Here is a 21085-nt window from a genome sequence, read left to right on the forward strand (position 1 = left end):
ATTACTTTGGCTTTGGAATATGCAAAGTTCACACACATACCTATGAATCATTTTTCAGTGGCGCATTTATAATTCTTATAGATGTTGTCTTCCAAGACAAGAAGAAAAACATTCCAGTCATGACAATTTCTATTTTTAATCTGGCTTCTGAAAAAAAAGCAAGCAAAGAAAGTGCTACAAAAATCTGAGGCAAAGAGAGACAATAATAATGGAATGGGCCACTCAGTGCTTGATAGTCAGATACGTTACTCTGAGGTCTAATGTATCCAAGCTCTTTCCATGGCTTTGTTCCCCTCCTCCCACAATCACCAACAGCACACATGGTTAAGAGTATGAGCCAGTCAGACCTTATGACTTGTTTTTTCCTGGGAATAGCCTCACTGAAAGGGATTACAGGGGGTTTTGAGGATTGGGCTTTGCTTTTATTTCAGTATTTTGCTTTTGTTAAAAAGTCCAATTCTGACTCCCAAGAAATATTCCTTCCAGTTAAAAAAAGATAATGGAAAAGTTACTGAAGCTGTTAGCTTCTATAGTTACAATCTTTACATATGTGAACTGCAAGTTTTTGGACACAGATGATGAAAAGCAGCATAATCAAGTTATCAAAGGATGTCCACCACTGCTCAATGAGGTGGATCTGTCCTTACCCCTGCTTCTTGTGCACGATCCCATCCTCTTCCTCAGGCAAGCAGTTGCAATCATGTGTTCAAGTGATAATCCAAATTAGGGAACTAATCTAGGGGGAAAACCAAAAGGATGCTCAGTCCATAGTCTGGTTCATTTTATAGCCACATGAGCTCCATTCTGGGATAAAGGGAGGCCACTGAACTGTGTTGCCAGGAGATGAAACATGGGACCACCCATTTCACCAGCAGCATAGAAGTCCATCAGTTCAAACAGATCAAGAAAATTTACCCAGATGGCCTGATCCAAATCCTGCTAAAGCCAGTGCGAGCACTACACATCATCTCCTGTTTGAAAGGATTTCAGAGATGGTTGACGGGAGAGAGCATGACGCATACAGCAGCCCTACAGACACCCTGGCCAAAACACCTGGGAATATTAGGAGGGGGCATTCAGGAGATAGAGCTGCTCCTTGAAAAGGTTTCTCACAGCACTGAGCAGTAGGGAGTGAATCCTGCTTAATTAGACTCTGGATAGAGACCAAGAATTTGGCTCTCAGAAAGTAGAATACAGCATATTTTTTGCGGACAGTGCAAACAAAGATCCTTTTGTAAGAACTGTCATGCCAGAAAAATATATTTTCCATAGTTGGTATCTGAAGACTTTCTTTATCTGGGGAAAACTGAGGGTGCAATTCCAGAAACGTTTCTTCAAAAGCACTACCAGCACATGGCTTGTGTGGAAACACTGTGTTAGACTGAGGAACTGCCCAGCCAGTAGATGGGAAACATTTTTTCCTTCCAGATTTTTTTCCAGGATGCCTTTTCTGGTTCAATGCACCATGAAATTATGCTGTGTTGCTGAATATAATAGGACAGAACAGAACACATCATAGTGGCATAATACAAATGTTAGAAACACTCCATCATTTTCTGTGTAGATATTAATTATGAATATTCAGTCAGTACACTGATGCAAGTTATTAAATAGGTATTCATAGTAATTTTGATTCAATTCATCACCATCTGCTATTACCAGAAATACCAATATGCTAAGTTATTTGAAATTAATAACGACTATCCATACTTTTGCTATACTAGGGTAAAAACATCAAGAATATTCCTTTTAGCTATTTTTCTACCCTGCTGTTGTAAAAAACATCAGTGGCAGAATTCCCACAACTCACTAGAAAGCTCATCTCTGTGCTGAGCTGCCTTTGTAGATGGAAAGCTTTCTATAATACCTAATTGAATAATCCTTTACTGCGTATTATGTCATCCTCTTTTTTTTCCTGCCCTCAAATGCAGAAAATGTGATCACCACTGGAGACTTTTTCCTCAAAAAATCAACTGGTATATGGATATGTTTTGGTTTGAAGGCTGCAGTGCTTTTAACTAAAAGAAATATATCTTATATTACATGAAGTAATGAGGCTGAGGGGGCTATGCCTTCTTCTTCAATCTCATGTATAACACCATCCTTTGCAGGAATATTTGAAACTTCTTGTAAGGCTGCAGTATTTTCAAATAAGCAGAAAAAAATCTATTATTCCTGTACCCTTTCCACATACACTTTTGAGTACTGAAACATCTAAAGCTTCCATTTCATTCCTTGCTCATGACAATCCTAGCTGCTCAGAATATGGGTGTGGAAATCAAGTTAACAAAAGTCTTAGCCATAATGAAAATGCATGGAAAAAAAACCTTTCCCCTCTTTGTGATATGTTCTATTCTGTTTGTGTCAGCTGCCTTTCCCAAAAATGCTTCCCCGCTCTTTAGCTCCACTGCAAACAAAGTGATTGTAGAGACAGGAGTTTTTGGACAGCCTTAGTGTTTCAGCCCACCCTGAGCAATGACGGAAGACTGAACTTCCATTCAGATCCTTTCTGTGTCTGGTCTGTAAGTGAATGTAGCTCCTGGGTGACCTGGTCTGAAGATTCCAATGCAAGCGTTAGCAGTACTCAAACAGCACGCTTCTGCGCCATTGTGTACAGTCACTACCGTGTGCGCAGGTCACAACTGAAACGTAGATTGAAGCCCACAGTACCACCCCACCAAAAAAAGTCCGCAGCAATGGGAAATATTTTGAGCCTTTGAATCTCCTGTTGAAACTGCACATCCACAATTAATCAAATTCTTAATTTAAGACTCTTGGATTCCTCACTAGTAGCAACTTCTCACATAGCTTCGTCAGCATTCCTGTTACCACCTCCATTGACACAGGAGGCTCATTCTGTCCTGGAGAACAATGACTTGGCTTCAGTTAGTCACACATCTGTGACATCTTAGGTGGATTACAGTGATATAACATGTCTGGCCCTAAAACCTTTGACAAATGTTTATGTAATATTACCCCATCTTGCCACAACCCTGTCCTTTGCTCCCTATGCCAGTTTCCCTTACAAAATGTAATTACATTCAGGACCTCTGTCCTGACCTTTGGGGGAACCAGTGACCTGTGCCCAGGATATCTGAAAGATCAGCTAAAGCCTACAAATGAAAATCACTGTTAGCAGTTCACCTGTCTAGTAGAGTGGCATATCTAAGAATTACAGTAAAGCTCCTTGGTCTAGAAAGTCACATTTCTTGCAGTCCTGGTCCAAAACCATGAAATGATCTCCCATAAGTTCAGAGACATTACGAGCATCATGACATTTTGCTCTAAGTGGCATGTGTATTTCTTCAATTTAGTGTTCTCTATGAACGCGGAGTATTTCCACACTGAGGAATGCCAGGTCAGTGAATGGGAACTTTGTGGAAACTGAATGTTCAGCCCCTACTGGAAGCAAGTACTTTGCTCTCCTAAATTTGCACTTTTAGCCAACTCAAAAATGAGTTGATAAACTAAGAGCTTTATCCAGTTACCAATGACTGAAACACTAGGCAGAATTATTCTACTTCTAAGAAAGTAAAAGGACTGCTTGCAGTTCTGGAAAGATTCAGAAATTGTGAGTCTTTGATAAATGAGAGGGGAAAGTGTCAAACTGTAAAGCGGCATCTAAATTCATTGCATGCTAATCCTTGCCCCTCCCCATGCCAAAGTTATGGAAGGAAAGAAGGACATAGTAACAGAGCAAAGCAAAGAATTAACAGTGGATTATAATTCACTGGATCAGAAAGCCCAGGATTGGGAGGAGGTGTTGAGTTAATACTTGTAACCTAATAGTGTGGGATTCGTCCGTGGCTTTTTCAGACCTGTGCTATAACAGAGCCAGACACTAAAAGCGGGGCAGCACAGGTGCAAGCCTGGCACCGTGCTGCGTCACTCGGGAGCACGTCCCACGTCAGCAATGCCAGTGGGGTCAGAGTTCTTCCCTCCCCCTGTACACAGGCAGCTGTCAATTATTGCAGGTTTTCTTATCTTACAGTTTAATCATTACAAGGATAATGAAAGTAATGTTAACATTTCTAGTCTTGACTGTGAATTACTTTACTCTCGCAAGCAGAACACCTGCCTGTTTGGCACACTTTCCTTCCTCCCACAAAACACGCCTGCCATCTTCTGGCCAGGCCACCAAGCGTCTAGGGGCTGGCTGGAAATGCACTTTGAAGTGTCTGTACTGAATGGGTTTTCCAGCTGTTAACGCAACCAGCCAAGCAAGCAGGTTGAAATTACATTTTGCTCTGGGATGTGAAGTTCCCCTGTCACAGAAGAATTGAGCTTTCAAGCTGTGCAAAACTCCTCTATCTTAGTTCGTAAGGATTTGCGTGAGTTTTTCCTTTTACCTTCATACCTGCAAATACCCTGAGTTTCATTTACTCCAAGTCTAAAGAAGACATTCAGCCAAAAAAGCCATTATTATGCTGCTTTTATATTTAAATCACAAGTTTCAGTGGCTTTTATAGGAAACCAATGTTGGTTCCAGACTGGAATTATGGTTTTCTTGAATATTTATTAAACACCGACATTGCAGTGAAACGTGAGGCTGAGCAAAGTACATGTGGTGTCAGGTTCCAACGCAAATATTTGATGTGGCTCTAATCAAAGCCAATGCTACAGTTTGCTATCACCTTAGGAAGCTTCACGGAATTTGCTAACTGAGAGTAAAACCTTGTTCAGAAGTCAAGCATTAAATTCGGAACACAATTCTTTGCTCCTCGCGATCTTCAAAACAAAGCTGAATCTCTTTCTGAAGAACATGAGTTATTTTAGGTATAAGAAGTACTGCTTGCTACTTCACAGCCTGTTATGCAGAACTTTAGATTACACGATCATTAGTCTATGACTAATACACAAGAGCAGAATTATATTTTTTTCCAAGTTAAAGCCATCCTATAGGAAAATGGCATATAGAAATCAAAAGACTTCACAAACTGCATTGCATTAATAAAACTAAGAGAAAAGTGGGAAAAGGCTGTGATGATGTTTGCAAAACAGGACACTGATCTGCATTTTTTTTTCAATATCAGATGTAGTACACAGTTTATAATATATGCACATAATCTACATCTTACATGCATATTATACATATCAATGCAAATAATATTGAATCTTAAAAAGAAATACTTGAATTGCTCAGAATTTTTCTATTTTCAGTGCTTCAGTATTAAAATATAAAACTGGTTCATAAAACAGAAATTCTGTGCTCCACATCACTTGCAGTTAAGAGGGATAGGGTGGGAACTGGAACCACCTATACAAGCATGTGAAAAAATCAGTCAGGTTAGTTTCAGCACCCTCCCAAAATTTAGGAGGCCACTTCTTACATCATTGATGGAGGCTGTGCTATCCAGCCCTTAGTGGTAAACTTCCTCTCACCCAGCTTAAGTCAAATGAAGGGTTGGGAACCATCCAGCCTTCCTGGATAGGCCATCAGGAGATGTCTTCTCTGACATCTCTGGAGGATTCCAGCTCTTCAAAGACAAGTGTCTTGAGACAATGGGTGTCTGTCTGTCTTCACTGATTTCTCAGGAAGCCTGGATAGTTAACATACAGTAGGCTTTTAGAGAGCTGTCAGCTGAGAGGAACCCTGCCCCAGGCATCTCAAGATGGTGATAAAACCAAAGAGCTGAAATGCCTTTGAATGAGCTTTTTTCTCTCCATTAACAGAGGAAGTGAGGCTGACTGGATGTCCAGCTTGAACTCGTCAACATCAGGCAAAATCTGCTGGACATTAGTGCAGATTTCGGCATAAACCCCATGAAATTTATCACCGTTTCTAGTAAAGTCTGGGTTTCCCTGAGAGAAGAAAGGCTAGACTGGTCATCGCTCTGTATTACAAATCACTTACACTCTACTTCATGTGAGACAAAACTGTGCTACCCTCTTCTTCCCACCCCCTCATCAAGACGGTAGCTATACACAGTCTGAATTACACTAATCCCTCTGACCCAGCCTCGTGCATGGTTAATACTCAGACCTGTCTTTTTGCCGACCAGATTCAATGATTTACAAACACATTGCTGAAGGCTTTTCATGGGAGCAACGTTAGGATCCTCCTCTACCAGGGAGGATCTTCCAAGAAGACCACATTTTCTGCTGTGGCAGGTCTAGTTTCCAGTATAATCTTGCGTTCTCTCTACTTTTGTGTCTAACATGTTGTCTGTGAACAAATATCTCCCAGATCAGCTCTTCTGAAGACTGAAATCATCCTGAGAGATGTGCCATTTTAGCTAAAACCAGAAAATTCTTTCCAGTATGCTTAATTAATAATAATAATAAAAAAAGCTACAATACAGAGCAGCTGACACTTTCAATTGGTTTTAACTAGTTTTATATTAGCTAACTGGTGTTAACTAGCTAGAAGTGATCTCACTGGTGACCAGCAGTACAAATCAGGCCTGTGAGCCATTTCAGTTATCAGGAACTAGCTAAATTTAGTAGCCCACAGATTAGCAAATAGCTCCTGTTTGGGACTGCGTATGCAAAGGGCAGGGGGGGCAGGGTTGTTCTGCACGTGTTCAGAAAACAGCTTTTCCACTACGATTTTTTCTGCTAAGGCTTTGTACTGGTAGTGCAGTTCAGCAAGACCGGCAATTACAGTGTGAACCTCAAGATGGCTTGGTACCATTGAACATGGTCCTACTGAGAAGCAGAGGAACGCTCTGGTAGACAAGGCTCAGCCCAGTAGTGACAGTGAGATTAATGTTTCCACAGCTGGGATTTCCTCTACAAGGCAGGATTTTTCAGGAAGACCACATTTTCTGCTGTCATATGGCTAGCTTCCAGTATAATTCTGATTCTCTCCACTTTTGTCTTTCACAGAAGTAGTATAAATGGTAAAATGAATGTCAAGCCCCAGGCTGAAGGAACCTGCCTTGCTCTTTGATATTTCACTTTGTAACTTGGGGGTTCTACAACTGTATTCCAGATGTTGCTAAATATCTGAAAGAAACAGTTCTACAAGGCCTTTGTTTTCTGTATATTGAATTAGAATAGCCAGGTCTTGCCCTTCAGCTGTACAGCTCACTGCGTGCAGCCAAGCATCACCTCGTAAGGGGAAAAAAAGTTGAGTGTAATGTATAATTATTTTCGCTAGCTATAAAAACCAACTATATGTACAGCTGCTATTTAATTTGTGGTTTCAAAGGGAAAATTTTCATTAATTAGGTTAAAAATTAACACTGGATCTGCATTTTATTTATGACATTTACAGCTGTATAACACAAAGCATGGCTGAGGACAGAGAATGTGCTACAACGGCAGCATCTGTTCTTCCATGTGCCTCACATAAAATATCACAATTATCTCTATTTCTCCCTCTCAGTCAGGCGCACCATTTCTGAACTGTTGTCTGGCATTTGGAAAAATGCGCTGCACCGGCTGTCAGGCTTTTCCAACTTCCCACCTGTTTTAGCAAAGACACATTTTTCTTTGAACAAATAGATATTAAGCTCACGAGAAATAATAGCCAAGAACAGCTACAGAACAAAAACTAATATTAAAATCCACAAAAATACTGAATATCTATTCTTAGGACAAATTTCTAGCATCTGCTCTGTAAATAAAAGATACTGTAAATATATTTCAAGACTTTTAACATTCCAGAGTTATTTTTACTGAGTATGTAATTTGTAGTAAAGCACGCTGCCTTTTCTACTATGGATTAGTAACAGGATTGGGGGGTGGCGCTGGGAAAACTGTTAGGAAAGGGTATGATACCCAACAGGCAAGCACATTATATTGCCTGTCTCAAGCAAGATGCACTCAGACAATCAAAAATCATGGCAGGAGAAAAAGGCATACTTGGCAATAATAAAAGAAAGGAGCTTTATTAATTTTTTCTTTTTGCTTGCTTAGTTAAGTCTTTAAATCAGGTCTGAAATACATAGTTAGCAGCTCTGGAAAAGAAGGCAAACCTCTGCAGCAGAAGCCACAATGTGCGTGTGTGGCGAGTTGTGAAAGACAGACATTTCTCCATGTTGTCCTTGGAAAACAAAACAACAACAAAACCAGTGTAGGCAAAGGATCAGGGAGGAGCGATCTTCAGTGGTGCATTTCCCAAAGGCCCCAGCACAGAGGAGAACTGGAGCCAAGAAAGCCAGAAGTGAGTGCTGCCCTCGGCATGGCACCTCAGGCAGGAGCTGGGCAGCAGAGTTCTGGCTGGCAACCAGCCGGCGTTGTCCACCTCTGCTGTCCTCTCGGAGAGAAGAGGTCCGTGGCGGGCGGTACACTTCTCCTGTAGCCAGAAAGACACCAGGAAGGGGGGTGCAGTCCTCAGACATAATCCGCATCTTCTTCTTTTCTTGTCTCCCTGCTAAGTATGCTGGTCATAGTTAGGAAATGAGATAAATATGCCAGTGAGCAACTGTTAATACAATTTGTTCTCTTACCAGCCTTTTTCCACAGGAGACAAAACCCAAAGGCTCTTTCTCTGCACAGTTTTACAGAAAACTGTAAAGCCATGAACAGCAAGGCCTAATGCATTTCTTCACAATCATCTCTTTAAAGAGAATGAGAAAGTCTGTCGTTAAAAGAATATGGGGAAAATTACAGAACTAAGAGATTTTCCTCATGCAGATGATGCACTTGTAAGTAAAGTCTTGTCTCCTGTCAGAGATGACCCAAGACTCATCCTTGTGTTTTTACTCTCCAGCGCATGCCTTGCTTTGTCAAGACAGAAAACTCTTCCAGGCATTTGGAACCTTCCAAGTGAGCGTTCTATTCAAGTAACAAGCATAAAACCACCATCCTCCACTGAGGGAAAGGGAAAGAGAATGAGTGCTCATGTGTTACAGACATTGTCACTTCATGCAGATCTGAAATCAAAATTGATCTTTCACACAAACAAGTTACTACAATTTATTTTGTCAAATATTTACTGTGAGTAAATTGCTTTCTGCCTTCTTAGCTTCTTTTAAGAAATGCTATCTAAGCTCATGGTATTTAGCTGTAGGGAAGGAATAGAACCCAAACTTAATACAATAACTAATCTTAAACACGTTAACTCTTATAAGGAAATTCTTAATATATTGAAAAGGTCCCTGTGTCAATAACAACATTTACAGGTTTTACTTTAGCTTTTCAAATGTTATCTTGATTTGCTCTTTTTCTCTTCAGAAGAAGACACAGATGCAAACTATTCTTGGGTAAAGGCTACCGATGTCTTTAATTGTAGTATTAAACCCAGTCATGTGAGCGTAAATCGTTTCCATTGAACCCTAAGTAGTAATACGTTAGTCTTTAAATATTTTGCAAGTACCACATTGGAAGTATCACATACGAAAGTCTATCTATACCGAACTGCAGAACAACAAGTTACACGTAGGCAAGCCAACACATCTATCTGCATTAGCTGGCAATTCATTCTCGTTAGTAGCACACAGACTGACAAAGCCGCGAACACTGCGTTCAGGCAGGCAGAACTGATGACACAAGCTGTCCTCTGCAGGAGGTAATGAGCAGCTTCACCAAAGGCACAGCTGGGGGTCACCCACATGCTGAATCCACCAAAGCCTACGCTAATAAAAACACTGATATTTGGCTTTTAAAAAAATGCCGATTGGTCTCTTTTATGCCAGAATATCATCCTAGGAGAAGATAATCCACTTTAGGTTCCTTTCATGACTCTTGTTTTTTGTTTCAGTCCAAAATATAGACATCCTTACTGGTTGTAATGAAAAAGCTGCTATGACAAAATGAAAGATAGCCTGTACAGAGCTTTATTCTTCTATAAGGAATGCAAAATGATACTGGGTAATTCACCGCAAAAGGTATCTAGGAAATTTGGAAGTAGTTAATAGATGGCTACGTTCATTGCAACCTAAAACCAATTTTTGACGTGCGCACTTTGCACTGTTTTTCTTGGCAGCCAACTGTTTTCATTCTTAGAAAATCTACTGTTATTGTATCAGGCTAAATCTACATGTGGTATTCCAAGGCAAAGATATCGGTGTGTATTTAAAGCTTTTCAGGATCTTGTAGTTAGAAACCCCCCCAGTACTCTAAAACCTTCCCTGCATTTTTGTTCTTTTCACTTATAAAAATGGGATTTTTGCAAGACCATGTGATTTGGTAGTATCTGATGTAAGCATTGGTGCTAATCCAGTCAAGCCTTTGGGTTGAAGGGCTCATGAGGAAGGAATTAAGGAAAAGGAGGAGTTTTAAAAACTCAAAAGTTGTTTTGCCAAAAAAAGTGGTTTTAGATGTGGCCATCCTCTATGGGCACAGACCCTAAACATGGCCTCGGCAGACTGGTATAGAAAATACGCAGCTCTACCATTCCGTAAGATAATAAAGATTGCTTTATGTCCAGTTATTTCAGCGCATGCGAGTTACACAGCTGTAGTTCAATGAAACCATCAGATGCTGCACTTGATAATTTGTATTTATGCAGTTCTATGTGGTTCTAAAAATCTCAAAATTGAAAAATGTTAACAGCTTTTGAAAAAATTGTGTGAATTTTGACCACTCTGAGCTGTCAAAAAAAAATCCCCAAAATCATTTTTACATGACTGAGAGCAAGCCCCCAACCTTCTGCCACATGCCGTACAGAACGCCAAAGAATTCAAGTGACTTATATTTGTTATTGAAATAAATTGATCTGCGACTTTCTGACTCATAGCCCGATACAGGAGGTGTATTAAATTATTCGGAAAGCATTTTCGAGTGTTAAGTTCTTATTTATTACGAAACAGCTCCCTAGGGCATGTTCTTCTGCGCTGCCTTGTCATGGGGTGTAGGCTTGACACTCGACACGTTTACCAAGTCAGGTACACGCAGCCACAACGACACATGGAACAACCTTCACCTTGGAGTTCAGGACTATTTGCCCTTAACAGTTAATCTATGTAGACAAAGAAAGGTTATAAATAATATAATAAAGGCTTAATTTGCATGTTAGCTTATGAACAAAAAATTGCCTAAGTCCCCAACTAAGAAAACTTTTTTTTGTACAAGTATTAATATGAATTTACTTAGAATAGGATTTAACCCCCAGATTTACAAAGAAGTGGAGATTGCATTTAACTGTAGAAATAAGACGACAAATTTTCCTGAACTTGTATATATAACTGAAGTGAATTCAGTAGTTATGCTTGCATAACAAAGTTGAATTTGGTTTATTATTCCACATTTGAAACTATGCAGTACAAATTGCAAAATTAAAAATATCCAGTAGGTGTCATCTTCCTACATATTGTAGGTATGATAATCAAGTTTAGATTCTTTTTTTAACTGAAAAGTACGAGTCTTACACACTGCAACAAGTTTTCTGAAGAACACGCGTAAAAAAAATGTATTAATTTGATCTGATTCGCTTTACTAACACTAGGATTTCTGGAATATTTGCGACCTGGAACTGTTTATGCACAAAATGATTGGCAGATATGCATGACTGTACTTACATGCCTAAATAACATCTGTAAAATATGCCCGTAAATGCGCGTTATTTAAACCTGAAAATCCATTTAATGGAGTCCATTTAATCCATGCGTCCTTAAAGCATTATAAATATGTACTACAGCATTGCCTCTGATCCTGAAGCCTGCATTGCAAAAATAGACTTAAGATCCTCTTCACTGATGAGGATATTTAATGAAGCTGGAAGGGCCTCGGGAGGGCAGGGAATTCCCTTTCCATAAACGGTGTTTCAAGTTGTTGATTTCTTGAAATTGCACCTCATATAAATATTTTCATGTGCATTATTGAGCATTATCAAGTACCCAGATGTGCTTTATTTACATTGCTTTTCATTTCAGACCGAATACTTTTATTTATATTCAGCAGCTTCATACTTAGCTGAGGAGTAAAATTATCCAGGCAAGCGTGAATCACTGCGATTCAGCCATCTTCAAACCCAAGTAAAATAAACACTCTTCACATTTTAAACCCTAACCTCTGTTGTCTGGCATGGCGATACTTACTGGGTCAGAGTTATGCCTTTCAGCATGTGATTAAAACATGCACTTTGTCCGTGTCCGTGGATTTTGTAATACAATCCTTTAGCAATCTGGCAACGTTTCTGGCTTTGTCAGTGTGGGGCAGCGCTTAGGAAAGTTCCTATGCAATGCTGTCGTTGCCTGATCCAAGATCCTTTGGCAACAACCTGATGACTTCCAAGGGCTTAAGCCACGGCCTAGCCAGGCTCACGGAAAGGCTGAGCCGTGGCAGGTGAAGCCGGAGGCGGACAGTGGCAGCAAGCGGCAGCGTGGCAGACGCTGCCGGGCACGCCAGCCGCGTTCAGTTCGGGCCTGACACCCGCTCGTGGTTTGCACAAGCGATGGGGTGGGAAACGCCCCCGTTTCAGAGGGCCTAACACTGATTACGCGTTTCCATTTAACTTTCTTGTTTGCTTGTTTTTAAATCAAGTCAGCTCGAAGTTTCCAGTAGTTCCCGTCTCTGTGGCTTCTGCAAAGGCGCACGAGGAAGGAAACAGGATTTCAAAGGAAAACGCCTTTTTTTTTTCCATACGATCCACGCTTATGCACCCAGTAAGGCAGGACTTTTGCACCACACACGAAAGAACAGGAAATTCTGCAATAACCCTCCCCTGGCGAAAAGCTCTCCGAGGTGAACTCACTCACCGGGGAACGGGGCGGGGGGGCACCTTCCCTCGGGGCAGAGAGGAGCTGGCCGGTGGGGAAGGGACACCCACCGCCGCCGAGGGCCGGCCGGGCCGGGCCGGGCCCGCCAAACAAGCAGGCTTTTTTAGTTTTGGAGAAGGATTCGCTGTGGTGGAGTAGTGCTCTTAGGTATACGAGAAGTGAACCCGTCTTTACCTTTTATGTAATAGCAGACGGCGCGGGTTTTGGTTTGGTTTGTTGGGGGGTTTTTTTCCCCGCTTTGCCGCTGCGGACACGCCGGAGGGGGAAGGGCGAAGCTCCCCGGGAGCGCGGTAGGACCCCCAGGACCCTCCGGGGAGGGGGGGGGGGGGGGGGGGGAACGGGAAACCGGCCGCCGGCCCCGCTGCGCCGCCATCCATCGCCGTCGTCGCCTCAGGCGGCGCGCGCCACCGCTCTCCCGCCGCCGGCGGGGGAAGGCGGCTCCGCGCGCGCGCGCCGCCCGCCGCCTCCCCTCTGTCGTGGAGCCGGGGGCGGGGCCGCGCTTGGCGACGCCCCCGCGGCCCCGCCCCGCCCCGCCCCCGCGGCCCCGCTGGGGCCGGCGCTGCCGAGGGAGCGCAGAGGAACATGGAGGCGGCGGCGGCGCGGCGGGGGGCCCGGCCGGGCTGGGCGGTGGGCGCGGGGCGGTAGCGAGGCCGCCGGCCGGCCGGTCGGCCGCCCTCCACCACCCCCGTTACCCCAACCGCTCCCCCCCCTCTCCCCCTCCGCTTTTTAAGAGGCGGGAGAGGCGGGCTGCCTGCCCCCCACCCCCCTCAGGGGATGGCGACGCCGGGCCCTCCGCAGCTCCCGTGGCTGCGGCTGGGCCCGCGGCTGCGTTCCGGGCTGGAGGTCGCGCTGCGGGTGCCCAGCCTGTTCCTCATCGACGCCATCTTCAACTCGTCCCCGCTGCCGGGGGGCTCCTTGGGCGCCGCGCTCCTGGGCGCGCTGCTGCGGCTGCTGGGTGAGGAGAGAGAGAGAGAGAGACCTGAGAGAGACCTTCCCCTCCCCTCCCCTCCCCTCCCCTTCCTTCCCGCCGCGGGACGGGCCGGCTGCCGCCCCGCCTCGCAGCTCCGGCCTTCGCCACCGGCCCGGCGCTCTGTGTGTGTGTGTGTGTGTGGAGGGGGGGAGGGTGGTGGTGGTGGTGGTGGGTCGGCGCCCCCCTCGGTGCGGGGCCCCTCCTGGCCGCTGCCTGCCCCCCGCTGGCCTCGTTCGCAGCCGCTGCTCTGCCCCGTCCCCTCGGCCCGCCCGCCGCCTCCTGGGCTGCTGCTGTCGCGGCCTGTCTCTCTCCTCGCCCCGTCTCCGACCCCTTCCTGCCGTCTCCTTTCAGCCGCCTCCCCGCAGCCCCTGCTCGGACGCTCGGGGCAGATCTTCTCCCCCGCCCCGGTTCCCGGCGCCCTCCCGGAGCCCCTGCGGCTCCTCGCTGGGGTGGCATTTCCCCCCACACACCCCACCCCACCCGCTTTACCCGGGGGGGGCTGCGCCCCTCGGGCGGCGGCGCAGGGAACCGGGCCGAGCCGAGCCTGGGGCCCGCGGCGGGCGGGCGGGCGCCATGTGCGCGGGGCCCCTCCTGGGCGGAAAAGGTGCGAGTCGGCGTGTGGGGGTGCGGTGTGTGTGGGGGTTTTTTGTTCGAAAAGCGCTTCGGGTAGAGCGAGGTCTTCCTGAAACACGGGTGTTAAGCTCTGGTGTTAGGAGCGGCCGTTCGGAAATGCCGGGAATTTGGTTCCCAGGTGGAAGAGAAGTTTCTTGAAACTCACCGATGGTTGTCTTGAAGCTTTTTTTCTTCCCTGGGATGAAGGCTGAAAATCACTCGTGTAACTAGGTGAAATTACTCTCATTTTTCAGTATTACTTGTTACCTGGGGTTCTTACGTAGCCTCGGCTAGGAGGGAGCCCCGCTCTGCAAACTCTTGTGTAGTGATGCTGCATCTTGGAGCCGGGAGTCCTGAGGCAGGCAGGAAGGAAGGAAAGGAGAATCCAAAATACAGCGAGAGCTTTTTTTTTTTTTGCAGGCCTGTGACATGCTGATTTTGTGTTTTGTTTGATGTTTGTAGTAGGAAAAAAACAGGAAGGAGGTAGGTGGTATGGCTGTTGGGGTAGGAAGCTGAGAAGAGAGGTTAAATGGAAAGGTGCACCCTGAGAAGTGTAGTGGCGACGGCACTGCAGAAGTTGAAGAGCGGAGGGGGAAAAAGTGAAGGATAACCTACAGCGTGATGGCAGGTAGGAGGAGAAAGAAGGGGGAAGGTAACAAAACAAAGCAGATGCTTCGTTTGGGCTGCTTCTCCTTAGGTAAAGGGTGCCTGGGAAAGCTGCTGGTGTGAGAAGCGAGGTCGAGGAGGTCCTGACTTGCTTCCTTTGCCTGCCCTTGCAGCTGCTACCTACGGCTTTGGGAGGGGGAGGAGGGGTTCTTCCTCCCTACTTCCCATTTTCTTGACCCTTTGTTCCACACTTCTGGAATTGCGAAGAGCGGTCCCCACCGATAATTCTTTTTTTAAAAAAAAATAAATTACATTGCATTGTCTCACCAACATAATTTTACAAGTCCTTCGTCATATGATCCAGACACTGTAGCAAGTGCCTTGAAATTAATCCCATGTAAATGAGAACGGTGGATGTGTTATTCGATTATCTCTCTTAAATGTGTGTGATATTGGGATTAACAGATTAAGGCGCTTTTCAGGATTGCATTTATATGATTACTTTTCTGGAAGGGTTTGGGGCAAGAAGTGGGTAATCCCTCCTCTGCCTCCTGCAAAAGAGTTTTGGGAACAGTTTATGCCAAGAGACTCATCTTGTACTTTGAGACAAGTGGTCTGTGGTTCTTGGCTTTCCAAAATCAAAGAAAAATTAAAATGTAACCACTGAAAGATGATGTTAGAGATCTTCCATGTGGTTCAGACAACAGAGTGCCTTTGCATCTATTTTTTCTTCATCTGAATTTAAGGATTACGGGGTTGGGTTTTTGCTGCTTAGGATAAACCAAAATACTTGTTTTGGATCATTTTGTATTTCAATAGTGGGGAAGTTGCCCTTTTAGTTACCATTTGCAGGCTTTGAAAGTCTGATCCAAATTTTCCCTCTAGCACAATACTATTTAGCATAGCATAAACGCAGAGCTTGTCCTCCAGATACAGAGACTGGCTCTGGGGAGATTGGATAGCTTTCAGGGGTGATGTTGAACGGTTCTGAAATACTCTGCAGTTTCTTCAAGAATGCTAATAGAGATCTGTATAATTTTTAAAAAGTCTTAACTGCAGGATCCCTCGGTCTGATTCTTCCATCACTTATTTTTTACACAAGTATGGAGAGTTACACACAGCACAGAACTAAGTTCTACAACTGCAATGCAATTTTTCTTGAATATTTCTCATTAACCTTGCTTTGTCTCCAATACGATGTTTACCTTTTGTATCTTTGCGTGTTTCTTTTTAAGTGTCTGGGTTCCCACAGAACCAGCACCCCCAGGAGTGTGAAACTGTTAACTTCTGACAGCAGTCCCCTCCTCAGCAAGGACACTGATTTTTGAGAGCGGTTACTATAAATACTGTAGTCTGTAGAAAGGTGTGGAAGGAAGTAGAATGGTTGTGGGGCTAGGGAAAAGATAAATTTGGCAGTTCCACATGATTAAAATACATATGCGTAAAGGTAATTAAACCCTGCAGCTGACTGAAAGTTGAATCCTAGGTAGCATGCTACTATAAAGATACTGACAAATTGCCAGAGTTGAAGGAATAAAAATGAGAGGGAGGGATTCACTGTAACATAAGAAACGATTTTAAAAGTAAACGTGTGTGGTTTGATTAAATGCTGTGTTTGGAAGGCCATGCTGGAGACAGTTGGTGATGGGCTGGCACAGATAGGGACAGGTAAAGATGAGCAGCAGTATATACAGAGACATGAGGCAAATCTTATCAAAGGAGGAACTGCAGCATTTCTTATGAGAGGGGAAAACAGGAACAGATTTACTGTTTGGTGAAAACTTTGCAGGGCAAGGGGAAGTCTTGTCGTGGCAAGATGGGCTGAATTACGTAAATGGAGAGGAGCGCTCACCACCCTTCTGAGCTCTGAGTTACCTCCTGTGGTCTTTTGAGGTTCTTTTTTTTTGGGGGGGGGGTGTCTTGACTTCTCAACACAAGTGTTGACAGAGAAATGCTTTGCCTTATGTTAGTCCCTCTTCAGAGGAACCAGTAAGTCTAGCTTTTCTATTGACTCATTGTAGTACTGTTTTTAGGGATGCGTCTTGCTGTGGAATATCAGTGTTTTAGGATGGCCTATAGTATCTAAATACAGGCCTTTTACTGCAACTGTAAGGAAGAAAAATAGGCTTTGTTAACAGACGTGTTTCAGAGCAGCCTGCTTAGTGCAAAATGTGTCTCATTTGGCTCAAATGATCAGAATTATCTAAATAATGAGCTTGTTACAGGCATGTGAGCCTTTTCTGTGCGTCGTGAGAAAAGACAAAGGGTACAAACTTGTCAGCAGTGTGAGCTTTCCCAAAAGTGTTTATGGTGGTATGCATGAAAAGGCAGTGGAACTGGCAAGCTTATTTTAAAAAAAAAAAAAAAAGAAAAAAGTGCTGTATGTAACAAATATTCAGCTTTTCATGGTAGAACTGAGGTATGATACTAGGCACTTTCTGTAGTCTGATTGAGGCTTTTCCTTAGTCCACTTCACAAGGTTACTAGGTTAATGATTAGTTAAGAAGAGTGTTTTTATATTAGCCAATGCTGCTGGCAAGGAATACTGTTAAGGTGCATTAATAACTTTTTTGTAGTTTGCCTTTTGCTATAGATTCATGTTGATCCTATCCCTTCTTACTCAGTCCTCCAGGCTGGGTGGGGGTTTTGTTTGTTTGTTTTGGGGTTGGTTTGTTTTGTTTTGTTGTTTTTTCTTCTTAATACAAGCAGCTGGCAACACTACTGGTGGAATCAAATGCTGAGTCTTAGCAAATTTTTTTATTCCTGTGATCAAGGTACCACGGCTTAAATATTCTTTTAAACACTTGATTATGGAGGATTTTGAACAATCTAAAATACAATCGTCAGAAAAGATTGATGCTATCCTCCAGTAGAAAGAGGATTACTTGTGATTTCATTAGATTTAGTACAGAGATTGAAAGCAACTTGCAATCAAATATAAGTTGTAGAGATCAAAATCTCTCCAAACTGGTTTGGATGGGAAAGCAGTTGCACAGACTGGAAGCTGATTGAGAAGCCCAAAACAAAGGCAGTGTGTTTCCTGAAGAAAACAACTTTTAAGGAAGTTAATCTAGTGATAAGTGCCATTTAATTTAACACCTGTTAGGGCAGAGCCCTTACCTATGTAGTACATAGTGATGAAATTCATAAGCTACACTGCAGAAGGAATTTAATGCAAGGACGTAAATGTAATACCAAGGTATTATAGATGCTGTGATAGGATTTGTTATAGGAAGGTGCAGACTTCCCAGTCATGGTCAAGATGTGCGCATGGTCAGTATGAGGGAAAGCTTAGCGAACAGGAATTTCAAGATCTAAATCTGACTTCTAACAAGTAAGACGCAAGTTCGCACTGGCATTGGCAAAGAGGCGATTGGTGCAGGTTTGGATTCTGTATACAAAAAAAGCTTTATACTGTGGAAGGTTGTCTCTGTGAGACTTTTGTTTCAGGATGTCTTATCAGAAATGAAAGGAAACTGAAAGGAATTGCAAGAAGAGTGCCCTCTCCCCCAGTAAACTACAGCAATTTTTCACTATTTTTGCCATTAAAGTGTTTAGCTAAACTGTTTAGGTGACTGTTACCATTAGTACCCCAGCTTGGACACCTGTAGTTGAGTGCTTTGCTTAAGTGAATTAAAAGAGACTTGGTAAATTTTAATCATTTATTTCTTATAACTTTGCCTATAAAGATGATGCTGTATCTGGTAGCTCTTTTCTGCTTTTAGAACTTGTCTACCCTTAGATTTCGAGAGTAAGGTGGAAAGGCTGGGAGTTGTCACGGCTATAGTCTGAAATGGCAGATGAACTTAACAGTAATTGTGACTTAATGCTTGCATTGGCTTTGCATTGCAGCTGCAGTGCACAGATGTATTAAATGCAGAGATTAAGTCATCTTCTTGTCTGTTCCCTGAAAAGGGTACCATTGGCAATGCAAAGTTACGAGTGACTAATTGGGAAGCGATACATTAAATAAATGTAGCTCCAAAGCTAATAGGTTAACATCTGTTGCTGAATTTCTGCTGAGAACTAAATGATTTCAATCTGTTTTTAGGTGTCTTTGTATCCAGTGTTGTTCTGGTCTTACAACAGAGAGCACTTTTCAAGTTTTATATGATCGCCTCGGCATTTCTGCTGGCTGTGACTTCAGTGTTGGTGAATTACTATGCTTCTTTGCACATAAACTTCTACAGTGCCTACTACACAGCTGCGTTCGGAATTCAGATCTTCCCTCATAAAGGACCTTCGCTATGGATGGCACTTTCCATCCTTCAGCTTACCTTTGGAATTGGGTATGTTACATTGCTAAACGTGCAGTCCATATACTCTCAACTCATCATCCTGGATATACTGATTCCTGTAATCGGCTTGGTTGTTGAATTACCTTTAAACATCCGGCAGATACTAGTTTTTATTTCAGGCCTAGTTCTGACACTAAATACCACAGCCATTTTAGTTATGAAAATTAAATGGTTCTATTATTCGGTACGATATGTTTATCTGCTGGTGAGGCACATGTATCGCATTTATGGATTACAGCTATTGATGGAAGATACATGGAAAAGGATTCGGTTTCCAGCTGTACTGCGTGTCTTCTGGCTAACAAGACTTACAGCACAAGCTGTGGTATTAACATATGTTGTAAAGATGGCTGAAACTAATACAGAAGAAAAATTCTTCTTGATATCATGGGATAACTGCTGGGAACTGATTTGCAGTCTGATCATAAGTGGGTGTGACTCTACTTTAACTGTGCTAGGCATGAGTGCCGTCATTTCCTCAATAGCGCATTATTTGGGACTCGGTATCTTGGCCTTCATCGGATCAACTGATGAGGATGACAAAAGGCTTGGGTTTGTAGCGCCCGTCTTGTTTTTCATTTTGGCTCTGCAGACTGGCTTAAGTGGACTGAAACCAGAAGAACGGTTAGTTCGCTTGAGTCGAAACATGTGCCTTTTGCTGACCGCAGTCCTGCATTTTATCCATGGAATGACAGACCCTGTGCTGATGTCTCTCAGTGCCTCCCATGTGTCATCGTTTCGCAGACACTTCCCTGTACTGTTTGTTTCCGCTTGCCTTTTCATCCTCCCAGTTCTGCTCAGCTACATCCTCTGGCACCACTATGCACTAAATACATGGCTTTTTGCAGTTACAGCATTCTGTGTAGAGCTTTGCCTAAAAGTAATAGTTTCTATCACTGTTTATATATTGTTTATGATTGATGGCTACTATAATGTGCTGTGGGAAAAACTTGATGATTATGTCTATTATGTTCGTTCAACTGGCAATATTATTGAGTTTATATTTGGAGTAATCATGTTTGGAAACGGAGCTTACACAATGGTTTTTGAGTCAGGAAGCAAGATTCGTGCTTGCATGATGTGTCTACACGCATACTTCAATATCTACTTGCAAGCAAAGAATGGCTGGAAGACTTTTATAAATCGCCGGACTGCTGTTAAGAAAATAAACTCGCTTCCAGAGGTAAAAGGAAGTCGGTTACATGAAATAGATGATGTCTGTGCAATCTGCTACCATGAGTTCACCACCTCTGCTCGCATTACTCCATGCAACCATTACTTTCATGCACTTTGTCTTCGGAAGTGGCTGTACATTCAGGACACTTGCCCAATGTGCCATCAGAAAGTGTATATTGAGGACAAGGAAAATGCCAGTATCTCTAACAACAGTGGGTTTGTGGCACCAAATGAAAATCCGGTACAAGCTGCAGAAGAAGCTGCTGATGCCGAAAATGAATTAAATGAAGATAATGACAGTTCTGATAGTGATGAGGAAGATGATGACTGTGTGGCACAGCACTTCAACGAGACTCTTAATGTTGACTCTAACTCTCTTGGTGATTAAGATGCTCTTTACTAAGCCGTGAGGTACTTGTTTAAGATTGACTTCAACAGAATAAAAGTATCACTTTGTGGTTATTGTACTTAAGCACAACAGCAGTATCTCAATGTTGAGTCTGTGAATGGTGGTTGTTTACTGTGGTGTGTGCTACTGTAAATATACCTCTAATTTTTGCTGGTCTCTTTAATGACCACCTTAAAATTATGTACATTATTGTACATGGAATAAAATGTTTTCACATGTTTTTACGATGGTTGGAAAAACACTCTTTAATTGATGTAGTGATAATGCTGTGCCAAAGACTGTATACCAGTAATCCCTGATCAATGAGTTCTGGATACAAATGAAAAATACTGGTGAAAACAGACTGTTCAGCGGGTCAAATCAGAAATGAAAAGCCTGAACCAAAGCAGCTTTACTTACAAATTCA

General features: G+C 43.2%; 1 protein-coding gene across 4 annotated transcripts in view; it reads left to right on the forward strand.

The window, feature by feature from the left end:
• RNF139 (ring finger protein 139) overlaps window positions 1–20906 on the forward strand; it is a 28265-nt gene extending 7359 nt beyond the window's left edge. The window contains exons 1-2 of one of the 4 annotated variants that reach the window (XM_049826826.1): window positions 13319–13563; window positions 18848–20906. In XM_049826826.1, the coding sequence (XP_049682783.1) occupies window positions 13383–13563; window positions 18848–20658 (1992 nt within the window). In that variant the 5' untranslated portion in view covers window positions 13319–13382 and the 3' untranslated portion in view covers window positions 20659–20906. Of the gene's footprint in view, window positions 1–13318; window positions 13564–14193; window positions 14819–18847 lie in introns of those variants that run through there. The other 3 variants (XM_049826836.1, XM_049826854.1, XM_049826845.1) reach the window with 3 other exon arrangements.
• Window positions 20907–21085: the final 179 nt, after the last annotated feature.

This window comes from Accipiter gentilis, chromosome 2, assembly GCF_929443795.1.
Source record: "Accipiter gentilis chromosome 2, bAccGen1.1, whole genome shotgun sequence".
In the NCBI taxonomy this organism is placed as follows: Eukaryota; Metazoa; Chordata; class Aves; order Accipitriformes; family Accipitridae; genus Astur; species Astur gentilis.